The 24,483-nt window shown below is 42.8% G+C and overlaps 1 protein-coding gene across 8 annotated transcripts in view; it reads left to right on the top strand.

Annotated features, from left to right (window-relative positions):
* Positions 1-24,483, top strand: part of ppp1r13bb (protein phosphatase 1, regulatory subunit 13Bb) — a 105,408-nt gene that overhangs the window by 6,668 nt on the left and 74,257 nt on the right. For 3 of the 8 annotated variants that reach the window (XM_048537612.2, XM_048537609.2, XM_059649127.1), the window contains exon 2: positions 23,657-23,804. In XM_048537612.2, the coding sequence (XP_048393569.1) occupies positions 23,657-23,804 (148 nt within the window). Of the gene's footprint in view, positions 1-10,046; positions 10,218-21,113; positions 21,312-23,656; positions 23,805-24,483 lie in introns of those variants that run through there. The other 5 variants (XM_048537610.2, XM_059649128.1, XM_048537607.2 and 2 more) reach the window with 5 other exon arrangements.

Genomic DNA, 24,483 nt, shown 5'->3' with positions numbered 1-24,483 from the left:
CCTTGCATACTTATCATCTCAGTGGAATTGAGAACAAGTCATTGCTAGAGAAAAAAATCTCAGTTCAGTGCAGCTGACAGTGGAAGGCAGGGAAGTTTGTGTGGTATTTGCTTGGTATAAGTTGGGAAACCAAATCTTGAGGAAATCCAGGGCAATGCCAGCTCAATCAAGACACAAAACAGCTAAACTTGCGCTGAGAGTAAGAGGTCGAATGCAACTTTTGAATTGAGAGGAATGCCACTCCATGGCGAGAGACTCAATCACTGGGAGGTGAGCAGTCATTGAGACAGTGGACGGTGCAGTAGCTTGGACAAAGTTTCAAGGGTTGATTTTTGAAAGTGAAAAACGGGAATCCTTTGTAAAGGAGACGGTCATAATGAAATTTGATGGCCCCAATTATCACTGAAGACTGGGAAGGTTTCAGAAAATTCCATGGTGCCTGTCTTGATTGCACTTGCTATTTGATCATCTTTGTGTGATATTTGACCATGTTTGTCTGGCAACCTATATTTATCTCCTGTTAATCCTGGATGTTCCACTCTAACTGTTGTGTACATGTATTAGATTTTTTTTTCTATTTACTCACTTTCGCATAATAAAGTTTACTTTGTTCAAAAGCATAAAATATTTTGGTTCTATTCCCTTACTAAATACCTGGGATTTCAAATTTTGACTGCTTCAAACAAAAAGATGTTACTGGTCTTGAGTCAGATTGAAACAAACCTGGCAGTTTATCAGGGATCGTAAGATAATGTCTCGATGGAGAGCACAATATTAACTCATGGCCTTGTCTGAAGTTGTAATGTAATTTGGCAGCTCGGTGGAATTTTAAATTCACAGACAGATATCGGTGGGGCTTGCTGAGGTTAACCTTGATATGATTTTCATAGTTTCACGATACCTTTGAAAACAAAGGTGGCTTTGTCAGTTGCAGTGACTTTCCTGGAGAAGGAACATTTATCACTGAGACACATTTGAAAAATATTAACCAAAACTAGATTCATGGCGTTCACAGGAAAGTTGGTGTTAGAGTTAAAAGCAGGGGCTAAGAAGGTTGACTTAATTGAGGTAATAGCACAACACCTGGAATTGGAAGCGCATATAAGAAAATAAATTTGTTTTTTTTTTAAATATGGCAGTGGTGCATGTGAAATGTATTCCTTTTGAATCTACTGGAATGAGGCTTAGGATGGTCAAGGTGATTGTTCCCAAAATACTGAAGTAAGTTAGCTCACTGGAGGTGAGAGAAGATCCTGTCTCCAAAGGAGAAGTCATTCTTTACTCCTCCAACAAAATAAGCTAACACAGAATATCTTCGGAGCTACTGGGGCAGATTACCTATTGTATCATCGAACATAATAAATGTGTTACAGAGGTAGTAAGAACTGCAGGTGCTGGAGATTCCGAGATAACAAGGTGTAAAGCTGGATGAACACAGTAGGCCGAGGAGCAGGAAGGCTGATGTTTCGAGCCTAGACCCTTCTTCAGAACTGTGGGAGGGGAAGGGGGTTCTGAAATAAATAGGGAGAGAGGGGTATTGAAGGTATTGAAGATGTATAGAGGAAAAGATAGATGGAGAGGAGACAGACAAGTCAAAGAGGTGGGGATGGAGCCAGTAAAGGTGAATTTCGATGGGGAGGTAAGGAGGAGATAGATCGATCCAGTGAGGACGAACAGGCCAGGGGGTGGGATGAGGTTAGTAGGTAGGAAATGGGGGTGCAGCTTGAGGTAGGAGGAGGGGATAAGGGAGGTGAGGACAAGCTGGGCTGTTTTTGGGATGTAGTAGGGGGAGGGGAGATTTTGAAGCTTATGAAATCCACTTTGATACCATTGGGCTGCAGGGTTCCCGAGCTGAATATGAGGTGCTGTTTCTGCAACCTTTGGCATTGTTGTGGCACTGCAGGCGGCCCAGGATGGACATGTCATCTAAGGAATGGGAGGGGGAGTTGAAATGGTTTGCAACTGGGTGGTACAGTTGTTTATTGCGAACTGAGCGTAGGTGTTCTACAAAGCAGTCCCCAAGCCTCTGCTTGGCGTCCGTGCTGTAGAGGAGGCCACAACGGGTACAGCGGATGCAGTATACCACATTGGCAGATGTGCAGGTGAACATCTGGTTGATGTGGAAAAGTCTTCTTGGGGCCTGGGATGTGGTGTGGGGGCAGGTGTAGCACTTCCTGCGGTCATAGGGAAAAGTGGTGGGTCTGGAGAGGAGTGTGGTGTGGACAAGGGAGTCCTGGAGAGAGTGGTCCCTCCAGAAAGCAGACAAGGATGTGGAGGGAAAAATGTCCTTTGGTGGCGTTGGATTGCAGATGGCAGAAGTATGAAAGGATGATGCGTTGGATCCAGAGGTTGGTGGGGTGGTACATGAGGATGAGGGGGATTTTTTTTGGTGGTTATTGTGGGGAAGGTGTGTGAGGGATGAGTTGCGGGAAATGTGGGATTCATGGTTGAGAGCATTCTCGACCACTGCGGGGGTATGTGGGGGTGGAATTGCGGTCCTTGAAAAACGAGGACGTCTGAGACGTGTAGGATTGGAATGCTTCATCCTGGGAGCAGATTTGGCAGAGGCGAAGGAATTGGGACTAGGAAATGGCATTTTTGCAGGAAGGTGGGTGGGAGGAGGTGTATTCCAGGTAGCTGTGGAATTCAGTGGGCTTGAAACGGATATCAGTTTCTAGGTTTTTGCCCAAGATGAAGACAGAGGGGCCCAGGAAGGTGAGAGAGGGGTTAGACATGGTCCAAGTGAACTTAAGGTTGGGGTGGAATGTGTTGGTGAAGTGGATGAACTGTTTGAGCTCCTTGTGGAAGCACGAGGCAGTGCTGACACAGTCATGAACGTAACAGAGGAAGGGGTGGGATTTAGGGCCAAATGTAGGTATAGAAGAGGGATTGCTCCATGTAACCAACAAAGAGGCAGGCATAGCTTGGGCCCATGCGGATACCCATGGCCACCCCGTTTGTCTTTTGGAAGTGGGAGGAATTGAAAGAGAGGTTGTTTATGGTAAGGACGCGTTCAGCTAAGCGGATGAGGGTGTCAGTGGAGGAGGACTGGTCAGGCCTGTGGGACAGGAAGAAGCTGAGGGTCTTTTGGCCATCTGCATGGGGAATGTAGATGTACAGGGACTGAACGTCCATAGTGAAAATGAGATGCTGGGGACCGGGCAGTGGGAAGCTCTGGAGGAGGTGGAGGGCGTGGGCGGTGTCACAGACACAGGTATGGAGTTCTTGGACCAAGGTGGAGAAAATGGAGTCGAGATAGGTGGAAATATGTTACAGATGGTTTGGTGAAAGACAGTAACAGGGTATTTTTTTTCAGATTTATGAACCTATTCCCTTGTACAAAGTTGGGTTAGAAACCTAGTTGCTGGGTACCAATTCCCCCAGAATAGCACTGTGCTGTTATGTTCTATGTAATGTGTACACTGGATGCCTGTTGTAACATGAACGTTGTTGTGTGATATTATCATAGCTGGACTGCATTGGTAAGACAGCTATTTTCTCCCATTTTTAGTGAGTAAGATGAAGATTTTAAATGAATATTTATATCTTCTGGGAGCAAATCAACATTTTATTGAATCACTTTGTTGCAAAGAAAACCTGTAATAATGGACCGGATGCCAAATTTTTCTTACCATCTGGCTCGGATGCAGGAAGTTTCATTTTGTTTCAAATAGATTAAGTGGGAAATCCTGGAGATTTCCTAAGATAATAAAGACCGGAGATTCCACAGTATTGAACAAGAATGAGCTTCACTTTGCCAGCATTTAAAGTAGTAAGACATATGCAACTTGTTTCTCATATCAAGTTAACGAGGTAAATAAGAAAATTTGGCTGATCAAACACCCCACATGTCACGTGGCAAATGCAAACAAAGTCAATTCCACAGATTTCTCTGCAGTTGCCCCGAGAGGAAGAAATGCTGCTGCTTGTGGACCTTTTTTAACCCCATTCCTGTGAAGTATTAACTTTTCTCCTGGTCCTCTCCCAGCTTGCCTGGACAGAGAGCAAGCAACCTTTCCTTAGCTCCCCAGGACATCTGACTCCTGACATGGAGGAAGCACTAAGGGGGCAAAATGGACTCTGTTTGGAGGATTTCCGTGTCTACCACCAAGAGTGGCTCAGTAGCAGCACTACAGATTGAACTGGTCAGGTCCTAAATGACATACCTGCTGGACTGAGTCTCAGTAAGTAGTGAGGGAACCAACAAGAGGAAAAAGCACTCTTGACCTCATCATTACCAATTTGCCAGCTGCAGATGCATCAGTCTGTGACTGGATTGGTAACAGTGACTACTGTACAGTGCTTGTAGAGATGCCCTTACATTGAGAATTAGTTCCCTATTATGGTGTTGTCCTTCCACCGTGCTAAACTGAACAGACTTTGAGCAGTCTAGCAATTCAAGACTGGGCATCCATGAGGTGCTGTGGGCCAATTAAAGCAGCAGAATTGTACTCCAGCCACATCTGCAACTTCATGGTCTGGCATATCCCCCACTCATCCATTATCATCAATCCAGGGGATCAGCCTTGGTTCAATGGAGAGTGCAGGAAGGCATGCCAGGAGCAACGCCAGACATATCAAAAAATGAGGTGTCAACCTGGTAAAGCTACTAAACAGGACTACTTGCATACCAACAGCATATGTAACAAGTGATAGAGAAAGCTATGCAATAACTAAACCAATGGATCAGATACGAGCTCTGCACTCCTGCATGTGATTGTACGTGGTGATGGACAATTAAACAATGCCTAGAGGAGGCAGCTCCACAGATCCCCATCCTCAATGATAGAAGCGCACAACATATCAGTGCAAAAGAGAAGGTTGTAGTGTTCACAGCAGTCTTCAGCCAGAAGTGCCTCGTGGTTGATCCATTGAGGCCTCCTCCAGTGGTCCCAAGCATTGCAGATTCCAGCCTCCAGTCAATTCAGTTTACTCCATCTGACATCAAGAAATGACTGGAGGTACTGGATGCTGGGACCTGACAACATTCTGGCAATAGTACTGAAGACTTGTTGCTCCCTTTGCCAAGCTCTTCAATATGGTTACAACGTGATACTGGAACCTGGCATTTACCTCATACCTATGGAAAATTACCCAGGTATTCCTTGTACACAAAAAGCAGCATGAATCCAACTTGGTCAATTACCTTCATCAGTGAAGTGATGGAAGGTGTCATTATCTAAGCTATCAGGCAGCACCTGCATAGTGACACCAAGTTTGAGTTCTGCCAGGGCCACTCAGCTCCTGGCCTCATTACAGTCTGGGTTCAAACATGGACAAAAGAGCTGATTCCAGCAGTGAGGTGAGAGTGACAGCCCTTGACATCAAAGTTGTATTTGACAGAGTATGGCATCAAGGACCCCTAACAAAACTGGAATCAATGGGAATCAGGGGGCCAACTCTCTGATTGGAGTCATACCTGGCACACAAGTAGATGGTCTTGATTGCTGGAGGGCAGTCATCCAGTTCAAAGATCACTCCGCATAAGTTCCTGGTATAGCATCCTAGACCCAACCAGCTTCGGCTGCTTCACCAAGAATTTCCCTCAATTATAAGGTCAGAAGTGGGGATGTTTACAGATGATTGCATAAATGTCAGCAATTTGTGTCTATGTTCAAATGCAACATGATGTGGACAGTTTCCAGGCTTGGCCTGGCAAATGGCAAGTAACATTTACACTACTCAAATGACAGGTAATGACCATCTCCAGTAAGAGACAATCTAATCACCACCCTTTGACATTAATTGGTGTTACTATTACTGGCTCTCCCACCATCAACATCCTGTGGGTTACCTTTGAACGGAATCGCAACATAAACACAGTGACTACAAGAGCAAGGTCAGATGCTAGGAATAATGTGGTGAGTACCCCCCCCATCCACTATCCACCAAACCCCTCTGCAATCTGCAAGTCACAAGTCAGCAATGTGATGGAATACTCCCCACTTGCCTGGATGATTGCAACTTTAACAACACTCGAAGCTTGACATCATCAGGACAAAGTGGCCCACTTGATTGGCACCGTGTTCACGAGCACCCACCCCTTGGCACACAGTACATTCTGTGGCTACTGTCTACAAGATGCACTGCAGAAATTTGGCAAAGATCCTTAGACTGCACTTTCCATCTAGAAGGACAGATAAGTGACAACACCATCTGAGAGTCCCCGTCTAAGCCACTCACCATCCTGACTTGGAAATATGTTGCAGTTCCTGCACTGTTGCTGGGTCAAAATCCTGGAATTCTCTCCGTAAGGACATTGTGGTTCAACCTACAACGTGTGGACTGTAGTGATTCAAGAAGGCAGTTCACCGCCACCTTCTCAAGGACAACTAGGGATGGGCAATAAACGCTGGCCAGCCAGAGATGCCCACGCCCCAAGAATAATTTTTTTAAAAACTCTTAGTACTTAGCTGCATAGTAATTTCTGAAATCTCCTAGGTTCTGATAACAAGGCCATCCAATTGCTCAACTCCTCGCTGGATCTTCGAAATGTAATTCAGTTGCTGCACCTAAAAAATAGCAATGTTAAATGGAGTCTTCTTTGCCTTGCTTCACCTTTGTATCCCTTAAACACCCTTTGAGTGGCTTAGGAATTGTCCGATCAAAACTTTTGCAATTAACCATCTGTTATTGCTGGAAATACTTCTTAGTTGGAACTAACTGTTCCATAGATGGTGCCCGTCATAGATTGCTGCCTTGTTTGATGCAAAAGATGAATGCAAATCAAGGATTAGAACACAACTACATGGCCAAATTAATGTCCAGTGATTCAGCAGCTGCACTATCTGCTGATCCTCTCTGACATGATTGATCAATGTGCTGGGAGAGCATAAAGATTTTTCAAGCAGATGTATTTTCAAATCAGGAAGCTATGGCACACAGAAAGTTCAGGAACTCTAAATTAAACGTTTTTTTTTCTTTTCAGTGGATTTTTCCAACTTCTGTTTTGAGGGGGTTAGTATACTTCTCACTTTCTTTGTACTGATGAGCAAAATTAGTTCCTGATGATCTTGAATTTGAAATGATTGAGAGCACAAGGATTCACAGGATGCACCTGTACTAGTATGAGGTATTTGAAATGTGATACTTAACCAGGTGCTGGCTGGATTACCTGCCACTTTTTTTTGTTCTTGCCAATAATGAAGTCAAAATGTTATTTGCAAATACATGAAGCTAGTGTTGATTTTGACTGAGCACACTTGAAAGGGTCTATCCACAGAACAGTTCATTGGAATCTTTATAAGCAACAGTGAGAGTCTTCTGGTCTAGTTTGGAATCCCTTTTTAAGATTCAGTTCAGACTAAAAATTGTCCATTTAATTTAATGGGTCCTGATCTGAAAAGTCAACTTTCCTACGCCTCTGCCTCCTGGCCTGCTGAGTTCTTCCAGCTCCACACTTCGTTATCTGACTCCAGCATCAGCAGTTCTTGCTATGTCTCATTTAATTTAACAGTTGTCTTCGAAGAGGGCTCACATACAGGTTTTGGTATGGGCGGGGATGGGGGGGGAGAGAATTAAGCTTCAGGGCTGGGACAGTGAGGTGAATCAGGTTGAAGTGGGGAAAGGGAGGAGAGTCACTGAGTTCTAAAGGTGAGATTAGTCACAGAGATGGGCAGATATTTGAGAGAATGGACGTTATGCACAGGGCAATATGAGAGGAGTTGAGGGAGATAGAGGAGTTGGGAGGGGTGCTTGACTGGCAGGGGGCAGAGGGGAAAGGGAGAGAAGAATCATAGGTTTGAGGGGAGTCTTCAGGCATGGCACCATGATGGACTTGGAGGAAGGCAAAGAAGAGAACCAGGTTGGGCAATAGGATAGGAGTCAGGATTGAGAACAGGTTGAGGGATCGGAGTAGAGGTTGGAGAAAATCAAGTATTTGAGGAGTTGGAGTCAACTTGTGTAAGGCCCAAGGGGAATAGTGATGTTGGAATTGGGAAGAAGGAAGGAGGAACTAGTAGGAGTATATTAGGTTCAGAGCAGAGTACGAGCATGGGGGAGGGTGCTGGAATAGTTTGGGCTACATGCAGAACCATGAATGGGAGGAGGACATTTAATGGACATAGTGAGGAATCTTCTCTGATACACTAACTACTGCAGTCAGTAATGCTTGAGGCCTGAAAACTGACATTTTAGCTGCATAACAGAAAGTGTGGAGAAGCATAGTTGGGTCAATGGCTTCTACCTTTCTGTACATTGCTGGAAATTTCTGCTCATGAGATGCAATACTAGACATCAGACTTGTAGGGCAACAAGTCAGACTTAGTGGAGGAATTAAACATAACAAATTAGAAGGTCATAGAATTCCAACAGTGTAGATAGAGGCCAATTGACCCATCAAATCTGCACTAACCTTCCAAAGAGCATCCCACTCCCCTTCCCTATCCCTGTAACCCCACATTTATCATGGCTAACCTACCTAACCTGCACATCTTTGGACAGAGACCATAAACTGTAGCACACAGAGGAAACCCACGGACACATGGAGAATGTGCAGGCTCGATACAGGCAGTCACCCAAGGCTGGAGTTGAACCCAGGTCCCTGGCACTGTGAGTGCGAACCACTAAGCCACTGTCCCGCCCCAAATTATTTGAGTGAAATTGTGTAAACCTAGGAAATTAAAACTTGCTTAAGTAACATACACAGCTTACTTTGTTTCTTAAATAAATCTTGATTTTCTACAACTACAGTACTCTTATTTTCTCCCTGTTCCAACCTTCACATTGAATTGGTACTATGTTCATAAAGCATAGGTGCAAGCTTTCTTCAGCTCTGATTTTGTTCAGAGCAGTTAATCTTCTGGTTCTAGACCACTGTCCTTCAGTAGTAATTTATGATCTAAATTGTTCTAAGTGATCATATTAACATTAAATGTTACACTTGACCTTAAAAGTTGATATAAGTGTTACTGCTGGGTTCCCAAAAAAAGCAGTTTTTCGAAAGTGGTGGAAGAGGTTTGTACGTAATTGTTCTTGATTAACTACACAAAATAACACTATTTGTCATCTGTCATTTTTGCAAGGATTTGGGAGTAGGATGAAGTTTTGTAACAAAACCCCTTTTTCAATTTGTTGAAGTTAATTAAGTTGCTCTTCATTTTGGTCTCAATTGGAAGGAGAGTTGCACATTTGGTGTGAGTTTAACTTTAAGGCTGCAGTCAGAAGAATGAATTGCTTTCACTAACTTGCCTTATGGCAGCATTGTGAGATTTTTCATAATAGTGCAAATTTAGTGCACAAGTAGAATACTTTGTATACAGTGTGTAGCAGGAGGAGCACAGTAGGTCATACAGGTATCAGAGGAGCAGGAAAGTTGACGTTTTGGTTCAGGACCCTTTTTCTGAAGAAGGGTCCTGACTGAAGCGTGTTCTTCCAGCTCCACACATTATCTCTGACTTCAGCATCTGCAGTTCTTACTTTCTGTAAAATACTTTGCAAACCAGATTCTAAGGTAACGATTGATGGCAGTCATTAAGGGTGCAATGATAGCCTAGTATTTTATACAACAAAATGTAGGCTGGATGAACACAGCAGGCCAAGCAGCATCTCAGGAGCACAAAAGCTTTTGTGCTCCTGAGATGCTGCTTGGCCTGCTGTGTTCATCCAGCCTCACATTTTGTTGTCTTGGATTCTCCAGCATCTGCAGTTCCCATTATCTCTGCTAGTATTTTATACAGTCTATTTATGATATAAATCTTGTGGAGAAAATTCTAAGCCAATATAGCAAGCTAAAAAGGCATATTTGACTGTATATTCTTAGCTATGGTGTGGCTAAAAATAGTGTTTTAGGATTGGAGTATGCCTGTGTTATGTATGTATTGCTGTTTACAGCTTTAGCACTCGTAATAGCACTCTACAAACTTGCCTACACCCTGTAACTCTGTTCACATTAAATAATGCAGCGAGAGGCCTTGTGTTTCTGTGACATTTTTGGGAGTGTTTGAGAGTGTAGTCTCCAACTCGGAGGCTCATGTTTCCTTCTTTATCCTCCTGAATCTGTCTGTCTCTGTGTTTAACATTGAATTTATTTGAATTACCTCCATTAGTTGCAGGAAGCTGTACTATTCACCCCTTCCTATGGGATGTGTTTGCGTAAATTCTGAGCGCAAGTACATTACTGTGATAGACCCCAGAATCGTTTGATACAACGCACTTTAACATTTGCTGCAGAGTGTGGGAAATTTTCGTGATGATATAGCAGTGTTCCATAATTTCAGGTGGGTGCACAAATTTCATTCTTCATGCTTTTTAAGAGTTTGTTATTCATTATTTTTCTCCTGGTGACTTTTGAATATTACATGTCCATAGAAAGTGCTTTCAAATTGAGATCTTGTTTGCAAATAGTACAATGCCTGAAAAATGAGCCTCTGTTTAAATCTTATTATGCCTCTGGAGTTAATCTCAGACAGTGCCTTTCTGAGAAGCTAGTAGTTAATCTTTGATCACAATCACAATCATCCCAAATATGAAGACTACAGCAAACTACTATGGGGAAAAATTTCTGGGACCTGGGCAGTACCATTATTTGTCCCGAAATAAATATTGTGCAAAAGTGAAAGCATAATTTGTACGTTTGTTATAATTAATCTTTGACTGGCAATTAAGTGTTTCTGTACTTTTATTCCAAGTCTTGCACATGGCTGTAAGTTGGCAATCTTGTGATTTGCAGTCTAATTTATACGGTTTTAGTTTCACATGCAAGGCTCAAACTCAGTCTCCTTTTTGTTTTGTAAATATCCATCTGGCCTATCCTGTCGATCAAAGATCTGACTACTTGAAACATCAGACAAGCTGGAAAATTGATGCTTTGGGTCAGGACTCTTCCATCAAGTTTTCCTGCTCCTCTGATGCTACCTGGCCTGCTGTGCTCCTCCAGCTCCACACTGTGTTATCTCTGACTCCAGCATTGGCAATTCTTACTATCTGACTACTTGAATCTTAGTTTAGCCCTAGAGTGTGGCTACATTAGTGAATCTCCAAATACGGCTTAAATGTTACAGGGTTTCTGACTTAGTTAACCAAGCGGCGAGTTCTAGATTGGCACCATCCTCTTGGGGTTTTAAAAAAACCTATCTGTGCTGTTAGCTATTAAATCTGTATGTGCTTAAATCTCTGACCCTGGTTATTGACCTCTCTACAAATGGAAGAAATACTTTCCAATCCACCCTATCTATATCTCTAGAACCTGGAGTTCATCCACTCCTGTCAGGTTTCTTTATTGTGCTGTTTTTCTTCTTTGTCCTTTAGTTCTTTCTGTTTTTCCTTTTTGTTTTCTTTTAAGTCTGGCGAGTGGCGGGTGATGGAGGAGGCCTCTGGGGGCAATGGCAGCAACTACAGGATGAGCCAGAATGACTCCACCCCAGCCCAGAGTCTCCCTGCAATGGAGGAGCAGGCCCCACCTGGACTTTCAGGCTAAGCAAAGGCTCCATGTTTGCAGTTAGGCATGGGTGCCTGAATGAGGAGTAGTGGCTGCCTAGCATGGCGGTCCCCTGGTATAGGGGTCTTGGCCTGATGTGGAGGTGCTGGTGTTGGACTGGGGTGGACAAGGTCAGAAATAACATGACACCAGGTTATAGTCCAACAGGTAATTTGAAAACACAAGCTTTTGGAGGCCCGCTCCTCCTCCAGGTATGAGTGAGAGAGGTGGAATCAAACACAGAATTTATAAGTAAAAGTTCAGAGTCTCACAACTGGTGAGGATGTATTTAAATATTTAACAGCACCTTAGGTTAGTTTAATCAGTTGGAAGGTTTTAATTGATATGTAAATCCCCAAATTCCTTTCAAGTCATTATCCTGTGAGAACTAAAAGGTTTTATCAGTGTAAAGAAGAGGTGACATGTTAGGTGTGAGGCCTTGTTTAGAATCTGTTTGTGTGTTCATTTCAAATCAAACCGGTTTCATGTCTATAAATTCTGCTTTTTGAACCAGTTAGGATGTATCTGAACATGCAAATTCACCCCATAGGTTTATATGTGTCTGGTGGGGAGGGGGTGTGTTATGTGTGTCTTGGGGAGTTGGGGGCAGGGGGATGGAGTGTGTTCGCTGTGTTTTTCATTTAAAAGTACCCATACCCTCTAGGACTAAGGGGCATAGCCTCAAAATAAAGGGAAGCAGATGTAGGTCTGAGGTCAGGAGGAACTTTTTCACCCAAAGTTTATGAATCAGTGGAATTTCCTGCCCAATGTAGTGGTTGAAGTTTGCTCGCTGAATGTGTTTAAGGCAAGGCTAGATAAATTTTTGAACATAATCGAATTAAGGGTTATGGTGTGCGGGCAGGTAAGTGGAGCTGAGTCTCAAAAAGATCAACCGTGATCTTATTGAATGGCAGGGCAGGCTTGAGGGGCCAGATGGCCTACACCTGCTCCTAGTTCTTATGTTCTTATATGCCATCTGAACCACCCGATTGTACAACCTTCAGGGATCTATGAATATGTGTGCCAAGGTCCCCCTGATCTTCAATACTTTCAGGAGCCTGTCATTCATGCTGTAATCCCTTGCTTTGTTAGTCCTCCCCATGTGCATTACCTCAATTTTTTTGGGCTGTATTCCATTTACGACTGGCCTACATATCTGAATTGTCTATTAATATTGTCCAGTTTACAATAATTCTGCCCACTATTTGTCATTGCAATTTTTGCACCATCTGCAAACATTTTGATCATGTCCTCCACATTTTAAGTCAAAATTGTTAACATACACCATGATCTGCAAGGCCAACACCGAGCCTGTGGAAACCCACTGAAGACAAACTTAGAGTCAAGCGAATGCCCCTGTGCCATCACCCTCGGCATCCTGCTCAGATAGTTTTGGTTCCAAAATGTCATTTTGCTTTGGATGACTTGGGCTCGTTGGTCAAAAAAAAACTATCTGCTGTGAAGGATCTTATTAAAGCCTTGCCACAGATCGCATAGCTAACATCAAATACATTACCCACTTCTATGCTCCTGGTTACCTCCTCAAAAGATTTGATCAAATTTGCCAAACATGACCTATCATTAATAGATCCATGTTAGCTACCCCCTGATTAATCCAATTCCCTCTAAATGTAGGATAACAAGGTGTAGAGCTGGATGAGCAGCTCTACACCTTGTTATCTCAGATTCTCCAGTATCTGCGGTTCAGAAATCCATCATGTAATTCATAACCAAGTAAACTGTGCCCCTTTGTTCTTCAAAAAATTAATTAGGCTGCAGTTTCAAGTTACAGATTTTCAGCTCACAACGGTCCTGTTAAGTCTCTATTCAGCTACACACTGTACGTTTGTGCAGTGCTCCACTTGGATACTTCTATGTTCAAAAAGATTAAATTTTGAACTCTGTTAATTGGTGCATGAATGACTCAAAGATTTCACACTGTAGAATGTTGACTGCAACAGAAGACAAACATCAATGTTGATTAAACATGGCTTTTTTGGTGGCAATTTACATTTTCAACAATAGAAGAGAACTTTTAACCAGAATTAATTTCCAAAAAGACTGAGTGTGTTTAGCACTGTCTTTCAATCCAAAGTGATATTTAGCTCCTAAGAGTTTACTTGCAACCTTTTCCAGGCTGAAAGGTTTGAACTCCAGGAGAATCTTTAATAGTGCACTTCAATTTGGAGATTTTTCTGCATTGTGATGAAAGCACACAATACTTTGTTATTGTTTGGAAAATCTCGTCCCAAAGGTGGAGAAAAAAAGGATTTTAGTTTACTTAAGACCTTAAGATGTAGGAGCTGAAGTCGGCTGTTCAGCACATCAAGTCTGCTTCGCCATTCAATAAGATCAAGACTGATGTAGTCATCCTCAACTGTACTTTGCCTCATCCCCATAGCCTGTTATCCACTTAGTGATTAAAAATCTGTCTGTCTCAGCCTTGGATGCACTTAACTGCAGAGGACTATCAAGGCTGGGTTGTTAAGAATTCCACAGCTCTTTTACCCTTTGAAATAAGAAATTCCTCCAATTTCTCCCTCCGAAGGTTATGCTCTCTAATCATAGACTCTGCCACAAGGCTTCAGCCAAGCCTCTCTTCATTTTTCTAAACTGTAATGACCACATGCCCAACCTGCTCAATTTTCCTCAAAATCCGTAGAAATGTAGAAAATGTGAGCAGGAATAGGCCACTTGGTCATCTAAACCAGCTCAGTTACTCATTATGATTATGGAATTCAATAGCCTATTCCAAGTCTTAACCCATACCCTTTGATTCCAAGGAGAACTTTCATCTATAGTGTTTTGGCCTCGAGTGCTTTCTGTGATAGCAAATTACACAGGCTTACTACTCCGTGCGTGAACAAATTTCTCCTTATCTCAGTTCTAAATGGTTTAACCCACATCCTTGCACCTGTGACCCTCTGCACCAGCGCCCCCCCACAACCGCCACTCATTTGTCTGAACACTAGTGAATATAGTCATAACAAGTCCAGCCTCCCTTCGTATGTCAGTCCCGCCATCCCAGGAATCAGTTTAGTAAATGTTTGCTGTCCTCCTTCTGGAGCGACAACATCCTTCCTCAGATGAGGAGATCGAAACTGCACACACTTTTCTAAGTATGGCCTCACCAATTGCCTTTCATAATTACAGCCAGAGAAACCTGCACTTGTATCCATCCCTCCGTACCCAGAATCTACTGAGTGACTTTTCTCTGGATTGCCACCGATGTAAGTTTATCTTACCTTGGATAAAGGAACAAAAACTGTTTACAGGTGTGATCTCACTAGTGTCTTACATTGTTTTACATTATATTTAAAATATTCCATTTTATTTGAAATAAATACCAGTCTTTAAGTAGCTCCACTATTACCAACTGAAATTAGATGTGATTCATTTATGAGGACCCCAAATCCCCTTATACTGCAGCTTTTTGATATCTTTCTCCATTGAAATAATATTTCACTCTTCTATTATTCCTGTGTAAAGTGCTTGTCCTGTCATTTTCTGACTCAACATTCCATCTGCCAAGCTTTTACTCACTCACTCGAACCTGTATGTATGCCTCTGTCAACTTTGTGTCATCTCCACCACTTAGCTTCCTTTGAGTCATCCACAAAGTTAGCGAGTATGTTCACTCTGTCATTAAACTGTTAATATATATTGTAATTATGATCCCTGCCCTGATCCCTGTGGCGGCACTCTTGTTACATGTTGCTATGCTGAAAAATGTCCTTGATATCCCAACTCTGTCTTTTGTTAGTTCGCCAATTTTCTGTCTATGCCAACTCTTAAAATTTTGGTTGACATATTTTCACTTTCATGAAGTTGTGCCAACATGGCTTGATTATTTTATATATTTCAAAATGTTCTTTTGCAATGATAGATGCTAAGGTAGCTGGTCTATAGTTAGTGCATTTTTTCATCTCCCTTTTTGAAGAAGGATGTTTCCAAATCTCTGTGATCTTCCAGAACATAAGTGTTCTTGGAGGATAAAATAGTATCAGAGATAATGGGAACTGCAGATGCTGGAGAATTCCAAGATAATAAAATGTGAGGCTGGATGAACACAGCAGGCCAAGCAGCATCTCAGGAGCACAAAAGCTGACGTTTTGGGCCTAGACCCTTCATCAGAGAGGGGGATGGGGAGAGGGAACTGGAATAAATAGGGAGAGAGGGGGAGGCGGACCGAAGATAGAGAGTAAAGAAGATAGGTGGAGAGAGTGTAGGTGGGGAGGTAGGGAGGGGATAGGTCAGTCCAGGGAAGACGGACAGGTCAAGGAGGTGGGATGAGGTTAGTAGGTAGCTGGGGGTGCGGCTTGGGGTGGGAGGAAGGGATGGGTGAGAGGAAGAACCGGTTAGGGAGGCAGAGACCGGTTGGACTGGTTTTGGGATGCAGTGGGTGGGGGGGAAGAGCTGGGCTGGTTGTGTGGTGCAGTGGGGGGAGGGGACGAACTGGGCTGGTTTAGGGATGAAGTAGGGGAAGGGGAGATTTTGAAACTGGTGAAGTCCACATTGAAACCATATGGCTGCAGGGTTCCCAGGCGGAATATGAGTTGCTGTTCCTGCAACCTTCGGGTGGCATCATTGTGGCAGTGCAGGAGGCCCATGACCTACACTCTCTCTACCTATCTTCTTTACTCTCCATCTTCGGTCTGCCTCCCCCTCTCTCCCTATTTATTCCAGTTCCCTCTCCCCATCCCCCTCTCTGATGAAGGGTCTAGGCCCGAAACGTCAGCTTTTGTGCTCCTGAGATGCTGCTTGGCCTGCTGTGTTCATCCAGCCTCACATTTTATTATCTATGTTCTTGGAGGATTGCTACCAATGCATCCACTATCTCTGTGGCTGCGTCCTTTAAAATCTAAGGCCTTCAGCCCCATTTGTTTCCTACTTTTTCTCGAGTGATAGTAATTGGTACTATGTTTTCCATTCAAGTCTGAACTGGGCTTTTTTTTAAAACAAGAATGTCACTCAATTTGAGTAGTGAGCTAAAGTCTGCATTTCCAAGAAATAGTGTGGTTTTTATCAAAATGATGAGCAAACATCTCAGAGACAATTGCGAATTGTTTGCTGACTTGAGCTCTACAAATCCAAGCAAGAGACTGAAAAGCTTTCAGAGAAATACTCCAACACAGCAGACTGCTAAACTAAAACAGATGGGGAGAAGTCCTGACTTGCTTTAAAGAAAAATTCAGAAACACATGGCTGGGGGAGTGTTGACAGTTTGATAAGAGGTCTTCCTGTACGACATGAAATTAAGAAACCCATATTAAGTACTAAGTGAGATGATGTAGCAACTTGCTCAAAGATTTTGGGAGTAGACATTAAAGATAATAGCGTCCACAAAATGTGGAAATTTGTCAGAAATGAACCAACTATAACTTTGTCAATTGAGCAAGGAACGTCAATGTGGAGACGGATGACTCTTCATTGTGGTTTGGGTATCCGTAAAATTGTTGGGAGGCAAGGGCTTAATAGAACCTAGAACAGTACAGGCCTTTCGGCTCTCGATGTTGTGCCGAATGTTTACCCTAACCCTAAGGTCTATCTAACCTCCACCCTATCTTATACTATCGTCCATGTTCCTATCTAATAGCCGTTTAAATGCCCCTAATGAGGCCGACTCCACTACCCCTTCCAACAATGCATTCCACGCCCCTACCACTCTGAGTAAAGAACCTATCTCTGGCGTCTCCCATATGTCTACCTCCACTCGCTTTAAAACTATGCCCCCTCATAATAGCTGCCTGCACCCTAGGAAAATGTCTCTGGCTGTCCACTGTATATATGCCTCTGATCATTTTGTGCACCTCTATCAAGCCACCTCTCATCCTTCGTTTTAAAGATAAAAGCCCTAGCTCTCTCAACCTTTCCTCGTAAGACCTTCCCTCCATTCAACACAACATCCTGGTAAATCTCCTCAGCATCTTTTCCAACACTTCCGCGTCTTTCCTGCAACGAGGCAACCAGAACTATACTAAATACTCCAGATGTGGCTGAACCAGTGTTTTGTATAGCTGGATCATAACTTCACGGCTCTTGAACTTAGTCCCTCTATTAATGAAAGCTAACACACCATATGCCTTCTTAACAGAGGGAAAGAGAGAGCGAGAAAGATAAAGCTGCCTGGGTGGTAGCTTTCAGGGAACTGTGGACGTGGACCCCAAGATCCCTGTGCTCCTCCATACTGCAAAGAATCTTTCCGTTAATCCTGTATTCTGCTTTCAAATTTGTCCTTCCATAATGGATCACATAACACTTTTCATCTGCCGCTTCTCAGCCCAGCTCTGCATCCTATCAATGCCCCTTTGTAACCTAGAACAGCCCTCCGCACTATCCACAACGCAACCCACCTTCGTATCATCCGCAAACTTACGAATCTTTGATGTTCGTAATGAGACTGGATAAATTAACAGTTTGTACTTTTTCTTGTGTGTAATAAACATTGTTCTTTTGTTAAAAGTACATTGGCAGCCTTGTGCTAATTTGCTCACTGATCTCCATGGTGATCAAAAGAAAAAGTAAAACTTCTGGTTTGTTGAATCAGGTCTCACTCTGAGATTTGACTTATCCAGTATTACCATTAATTGCAATCATAACAAAGCTGTGCAAATCTTCTTTCAGCCTTATCTCAACCCTCCACTTTGTCTTTTAAATCCCAGCTTGTCTGTCTGTCTCTCCCTCTATCAAAATTTTGCGTGTTGTCAAACAGATAATTCAAGTAATTTTGAAAATTTTCTGCATATCTAGTCTTGCATCCTGAAAGCTTATTTTACAGTTCACTATACTTTTACTGTTTCCAGTAGTGCTATTCGAAATATCCACAACATCATCACCTGAGGGGAATGTAAATAAGTTTACAACATGCTTGAATCAATCATTGACCATTCTCAGTTATTTATCTGAGATAACAAGGTGTACAGCTGGATGAACACAGTAGGCCAAGCAGCATCAGAGATGTTGACGTTTTGGGCCTAGACCCTCCTTCAGAAATGGAAACTGGGAATGGGATTCTGAAATAAATAGGGAGAGAGGGGGGAGGCAGATAAAAAATGGATAAAGGAGAAGATAAGTGGAGAGGATACAAACAGATCAGAGGCGAGGATGGAGTCAGTAAAGGTGAATCTGGGTGGGGATTTAGGGAGGGGATAGGTCAGTCCAGGGAGGTGGGGACAAGCGGCTGGTTTTGGAAGGCAGTTAGGGGAGGGGAGATTTTGAAGCTTGTAAAGTCCACATTGATACCTTTGGGCTGCAGGGTTCCCAAGCGGAATATGCGTTGCTGTTCCTGCTACCTTCGGGTGGCATCGTTGTAGCACTGCAGGAGGCCCAGGATGGACATGTCATCTAAGGAATGGGAGGGGGGAGTTGAAATGGTTCATGACTGGGACGTGCAGTTGTATAGTGTGAACCGAACGTATGTGTTCGACAAAGTGGTCCCCAAGCCTCCACTTGGTTTCCCCAATGTAGGGTAGGCCTCATCTGGAACAGCGGATGCAGTATACCACATTAGCAGATGTGCAGGTGAACATCTGCTTGAAGTGGAAGGTCTTCTTGTGGCCTGGGGTGGGGTTGAGGGGAGGAGGTGTATGGGCAGATGTAGCACTTCCTGTGGTTGCAGGGAAAAGTGCTGAGTGTAGAGCGGACAGGGGAGTCATGGAGAGAGTGTTCCCTCTGGAAAGCAGATAAGGGTGGGGAGGGAAAAATGTCTTTGGTGATGGGGTCGGATTGCAGATAGTGGAAGTGTCAGAAGATGATGCATTGGATCTGCAGGTTGATGGGGTGGTACGTGAGGACGGGGGTGATTCTGTTTTGGTTGTTATTGTGGTGAGGGATGAGTTGCAGCAAACACGGGAGACACGGTCGAGGGCATTCTTGACCACTGAAGTTGGGGGAGGTGTGGTCCTTGAAAAACGAGGACCTCTGAGATGTGTGGGAGTGGGAACACCTCATCCTGGGAGCAGTTGGGGTGGAGGCGAAGGAATTGGAATAGGGGATGGCATTTTTGGAGGAAGGTGGGTGGGAGGAACACCAATTCTCGGGTCGGACTAAACAACTGCACCTCCCAGTCGCGAACCATTTCAACTGCCCCTCCCATTCCTTAGACGACATGTCCATCCTGGGCTGCATGCATTGCCACGACAATGCTGCCCAAAGGTTGCAGGAACAGCACCTCATATTCCTCTTGGGAAACCTGCAGCCCAATGGTATCAATGTGGACTTTTCAAGCTTCAAAATCTCCCCTCCCCCAACCGCATCCTAAAACCAGCCCAGCTTGTCCCTGGCTCCCTAACCTGTCCTTCCTCCCACCTATCCCCTCCTCCTAACTACTAACCTCACCCCGCCCCCCTCGACCTGTCCGTCCTTCCTGGACTGACCTATCCCCTCCCTACCTCCCCGCCTACACTCACCTTTACTGGCTCCATTCCTGCCTCTTTGACCTTTCTGTCTCCTCTCCACCTACCTTCTCCTTTATCCATCTTCTATCCACCTCCCCCACTCTCTCCCTATTTATTTCAGAATCCCCTTCCCCTCTCCCATTTCTGAAGAAGGGTCTAGCCCCTAAAAGTCAGTTTTCCTGCACCTCTGGTGCTTGGCCTGCTGTGTTCATCCAGCTCTACACCTTGTTCGCTCCGTTATTTAGGGACCTGTTTTTTTTTCATTGTGTACAGCACAAAATCAGAGGAAGCTGATGTTAGTTTCCCTGATTGTCCTCTTTGATTTTATCCGTTTGTAAATTTCAGGTCAATTTTTAACGTAACCCGCATGAGGTCTCATTTACCCATCACTTGTGTGCATGCTGGCTGATGTTGACTTCCACTTGAACAATGCCAATCTGTTAAATTCTGCCTGTTTTCAAAACTTATCCGCCGCTTTGACTCTATTTGTGACTGCTGCTGGTCTGACAGCTGTTTGAGATATCCACAGTCCTCAAATTCTGGAGTCTTTCAAATCACATACAACACTTCGTGGCCACACCATGAACTCCAGAATTCTTTTCCTGAAGTTCTCTACGGATCTCTCCCACCCCCCCCCCCCCCCCCCCCCCCGGCAGGCATTCCCTAAAGCCTACCTCTTCCTTGTATCTCTTTTGTGTAGCTTTGTATTGATTACTTTAATGGCGTGCTTTAGGACATTTATTTTGCGATTTTTTTATTTTTTGTAAATTGGCTATTACTGTTTGCACTTGACATGCATCATGCTCTGTAATGTACTGTGCAGCTAATTTTGCTATAATGCGTGTTTCGTGAATGCAAATTGGCTGTAATGTGACTTATAAATAGTGGACGATGTTTGCACATTGCGAACTTCCTGCTGTTCAGGATAAATAACAATTTCCCTGTAATGCGATTTTGTTAATTGTAAGCTATGGAGTTGGAAAAGGAAATCAGTATTCTGCAAAGTTTCATACTGTCAGTTCAATAATTCTGCATCCAGATATTTTTCACTCCGCTGATGTACCCGTTTTCTCTCAAATGTATCATTGATTACAGTGTACTTGATATGCCTTTGCTGTCAGGAGAAAATGCTGTCCTGTTCTATTTGGGCCATCTTATCAGTATTGAAGTCATAAGTATGCCTGCTGATTCTGCATCACAAGAACTGAATGACGTCAGCTAATACAGCAAAGTGGATTACCATTTGAGCAGAGTACAGAGACCTGCTGGTAGACTGTTTTCCTTTTAGAATTCCATTCCTGTTGACAAGAACATTTTTCTTCTGTGTATTCCCCGCCATTTTCTTTTCTCAAGTTTGATTATTAACCGCAAAACACATGACGAATTTTGTTGCAATTGTGCTGCACAGCTTAGTTAAGTCAAGAGAGAATTTTTGGCTATGTAAGAAAGTTGTGCAAAAGCTTCATATCAGGAATAAAAATAATTACAAACATGGCAAGGTAAAGTATAAATGATATTGTATTCTTTGAACTGATGTAACAGAAAGTTGATTGTAATATATGAATGCTTAGTTTGACCTTGTATACAAAAGACCTGCAATCATCAAGTTAATGTTTCTTCATCACCAATAAACATGAACTGCAGCTTTTGTGTACTTTGGCAAGCACAACTTTGAACAGTAGTCCTGTTATTGTTTGTGTCCTGATGAATTGAGTATCTTGCGCAGTTTTTTGAGGTATGTGATGCATTTTAATAAGGTAGATAGAATATGATTCAGTTTTCTTCCAATCTGCAGCCTTAAAAGTTTTTGGATAACTGCAACAATTTGTCCCCTCATGGCACACGATTGAAGTGTTAAATGCGATCTCAGTTAAAATAGTAGATAAATACTATTTATCTCTGGTAATTAGTGTACAAGTCACATTCCTGGAAATAGTACATTATTAGAATTCACAAATGAATAGTGTTTATCCTTTGCTGTCTTTCATTTCGGATTTACAGGAGATGGTTGGGTCAGTTTATCACTGGGCAAGATGTTTGGATTTGGCTGCCCATTTTGGAAGCAGGTTTTCATCTTAATTTCCGTTGAATTCAAGTTGAGCCCTCCTTTACTGTTTAGTCTTTGTTAAAATCTCATCAACCAGTTAAGCATACTATTTAATGAAACAAAGTAAGAGATTAAAGAAAATGATTTAATATGGAAAACTGAGATGATTAGTATCAAGTTAATTCGTACTGAGAACTTTTATGTTCAACAAACATTTAACAAATTTATTTGAAGGTGACCTTTTTAAATAATGCATTTCGAGCACCACTACTCTTAAACCCTTGTGCTACTTGGCCTCCAATTGTAGTTTTATTATTCAAGCAGTGGCATTATTATGTTGCATGCAATGAGAACAAATGAATTTGGCTTTCTGAATCTGTGATATGATTAGCCATGCGTACAGTGCATGAAACAAGACCTACTGGAGCTGTAGATGTTTTCGGTGTTGGTGCAGATGTAAAATTCTGGGGGAATTGGTAGACATAGTTGTTATAAGCAAATACAATGCTGGAAAAACTCAGCAGGTCTAGCAACATCTGTGGAGAGAGAAAAGCAGAGTTAATGTTATGAGTCTGGTATCACTTCTTTCGAGCTGAATGTTCTGATAGAGTTGAGTCTCCATTTCCCTTGCATTGTCTGTTTATTTGATTTCCAACATCCTCAGTATTTTGCTTTGAGTGCCGTCATTCTTTTAAATCTGGCTTTTAAAGACATACTGGCTGGTTGGGCTGGGATTCAATGTTAGTTGAACAGCAAGTTGTGCATTTGATGTAAGATATTGCTGAGGCAGGTGCATTAATACCTGTTTCTGAGTACTATGAATTTTTTAAAAGCAGTAAATACACTTCACTGTTTTTGCTTTCAGCTTTGTCCAGAGTCTCAACAATTTTTTATATATATATATATATTATGTGCAACACATACCATTTCCTCGTATACCAATTCCCCCAGAATAGTACATCTGCACCAACACCGAAAACATCTACAGCTGCAGTAGGTCTTGTTTCTTGCACTGTACGCATGGCTAATCATATATCAAAACTCTGGTGCGGCCGCACTTGGAGTATTGGGTACAGTTCTGGTCACCGCATTATGAGAAGGATGTGGAAGCTTTGGAAAAGGTGCAGAGGAGATTTACTAGGATGTTGCCTGGTATGGAGGGAAGGCCTTACGAGGAAAGGCTGAGGGACTTGAGGCTGTTTTCATTAGAGAGAAGAAGGTTGAGAGGTGACTTAATTGAGACATATAAAATAATCAGAGGGTTAGATAGGGTGGATAGGGAGAGCCTTTTTCCTAGGATGGTGACAGCGAGCACGTGGGGGCATAGCTTTAAATTGAGGGGTGAAAGATATAGAACAGATGTCAGAGGTGGTTTCTTTACTCAGAGTAGTAAGGGAATGGAACGCTTTGCCTGCAACGGTAGTAGATTCGCCAACTTTAGGTACATTTAAGTCGTTGTTGGACAAGCATGGACATACATGGAATAGTGTAGGTTAGATGGGCTTCAGATTGGTATGACAGGTCGGCACAACATCGAGGGCCGAAGGGCCTGTACTGTGCTGTTATGTTCTATGTTTTCTGTGTAATTATACTATGTTACGTTGAGAGGTGTAACATATAATACTTCAAATAAACATCTCTTCAGAAAAGAATGTTAGCACTCTGTTCAAATGATTTTGTCCTTTAAAAATAGCTTAAGCCTGAATGTATAAAGTGTTCTTTGGAAATCCTGAGTTTATTGAAAAATAAGCTGAAATCATTATAGCATGAGTTTAATATATAAAATCTTTTTTACAGATGATACTGACTGTGTACTTGAGTAACAACGAGCAGGGTTTAACCGAAGTCCCGATAACCCCAGAAACAACATGTAAAGATGTTATTGAATTCTGCAAAGAGCCTGGTGAGATCGGTTGCCACTTGGCTGAGGTGTGGCGAGGAAATGGTATGTGTTGCACATATATATCAAATATATACCATTGTCCATGATAGTGTTTTGCCTGTGCGGATCAAAAAAAACCCATCGTTGCTAAGTGCTCAACCATCTCTGTGGTAATTTCATACTGTATTTGCGCTTCTTCTTCCATCACTTCAGTGACAAAACAAATTGATGATCAATTCAGGCACCATTTCCTATCTCTCATGCTGTGTGAGCTGTTGAGAAGGTCCAGAGATTCCATATATTTCCCAACTCCACATTCGTTCTGTGGAATGGTACCAGTTGGCAGCATGGGGTCATGTCGCTGAACGCACCTAATGAAAATAAAATGGGCATGATGTGAATTTTGACCATTAGGCTTCCCAGTAAGCAATGTGATTCTTTGTAGCTTGAGGAAAGTAGAAGATAGAAGAAGTCTGATCTGAGTCTTGATCATTATGGACGGATTCAGAAAAGTACATGTAGACAGCATCTTTCTACTTGGGAGGAAGATGCAGTGTTATCTCCATGAAGTAGCCAGAAAAATGAAATAACCATTTCTAAACTAACAGGGAGAAACATTTGACTTGTTAAGTGGTTGGACTGTGGAACTCAGCACCTCGTAGGTGTAATTAATCGACGTACTTAGTGGTATTTGAGGGGAAGCTAGATCAGTTCATGAAGGGAAAAGGACTGCAAGGATATA

Source organism: Stegostoma tigrinum, chromosome 10 (assembly GCF_030684315.1).
Source record: "Stegostoma tigrinum isolate sSteTig4 chromosome 10, sSteTig4.hap1, whole genome shotgun sequence".
NCBI lineage: Eukaryota > Metazoa > Chordata > Chondrichthyes > Orectolobiformes > Stegostomatidae > Stegostoma > Stegostoma tigrinum.
This window is presented reverse-complemented; position numbering and strand designations above follow the sequence as displayed.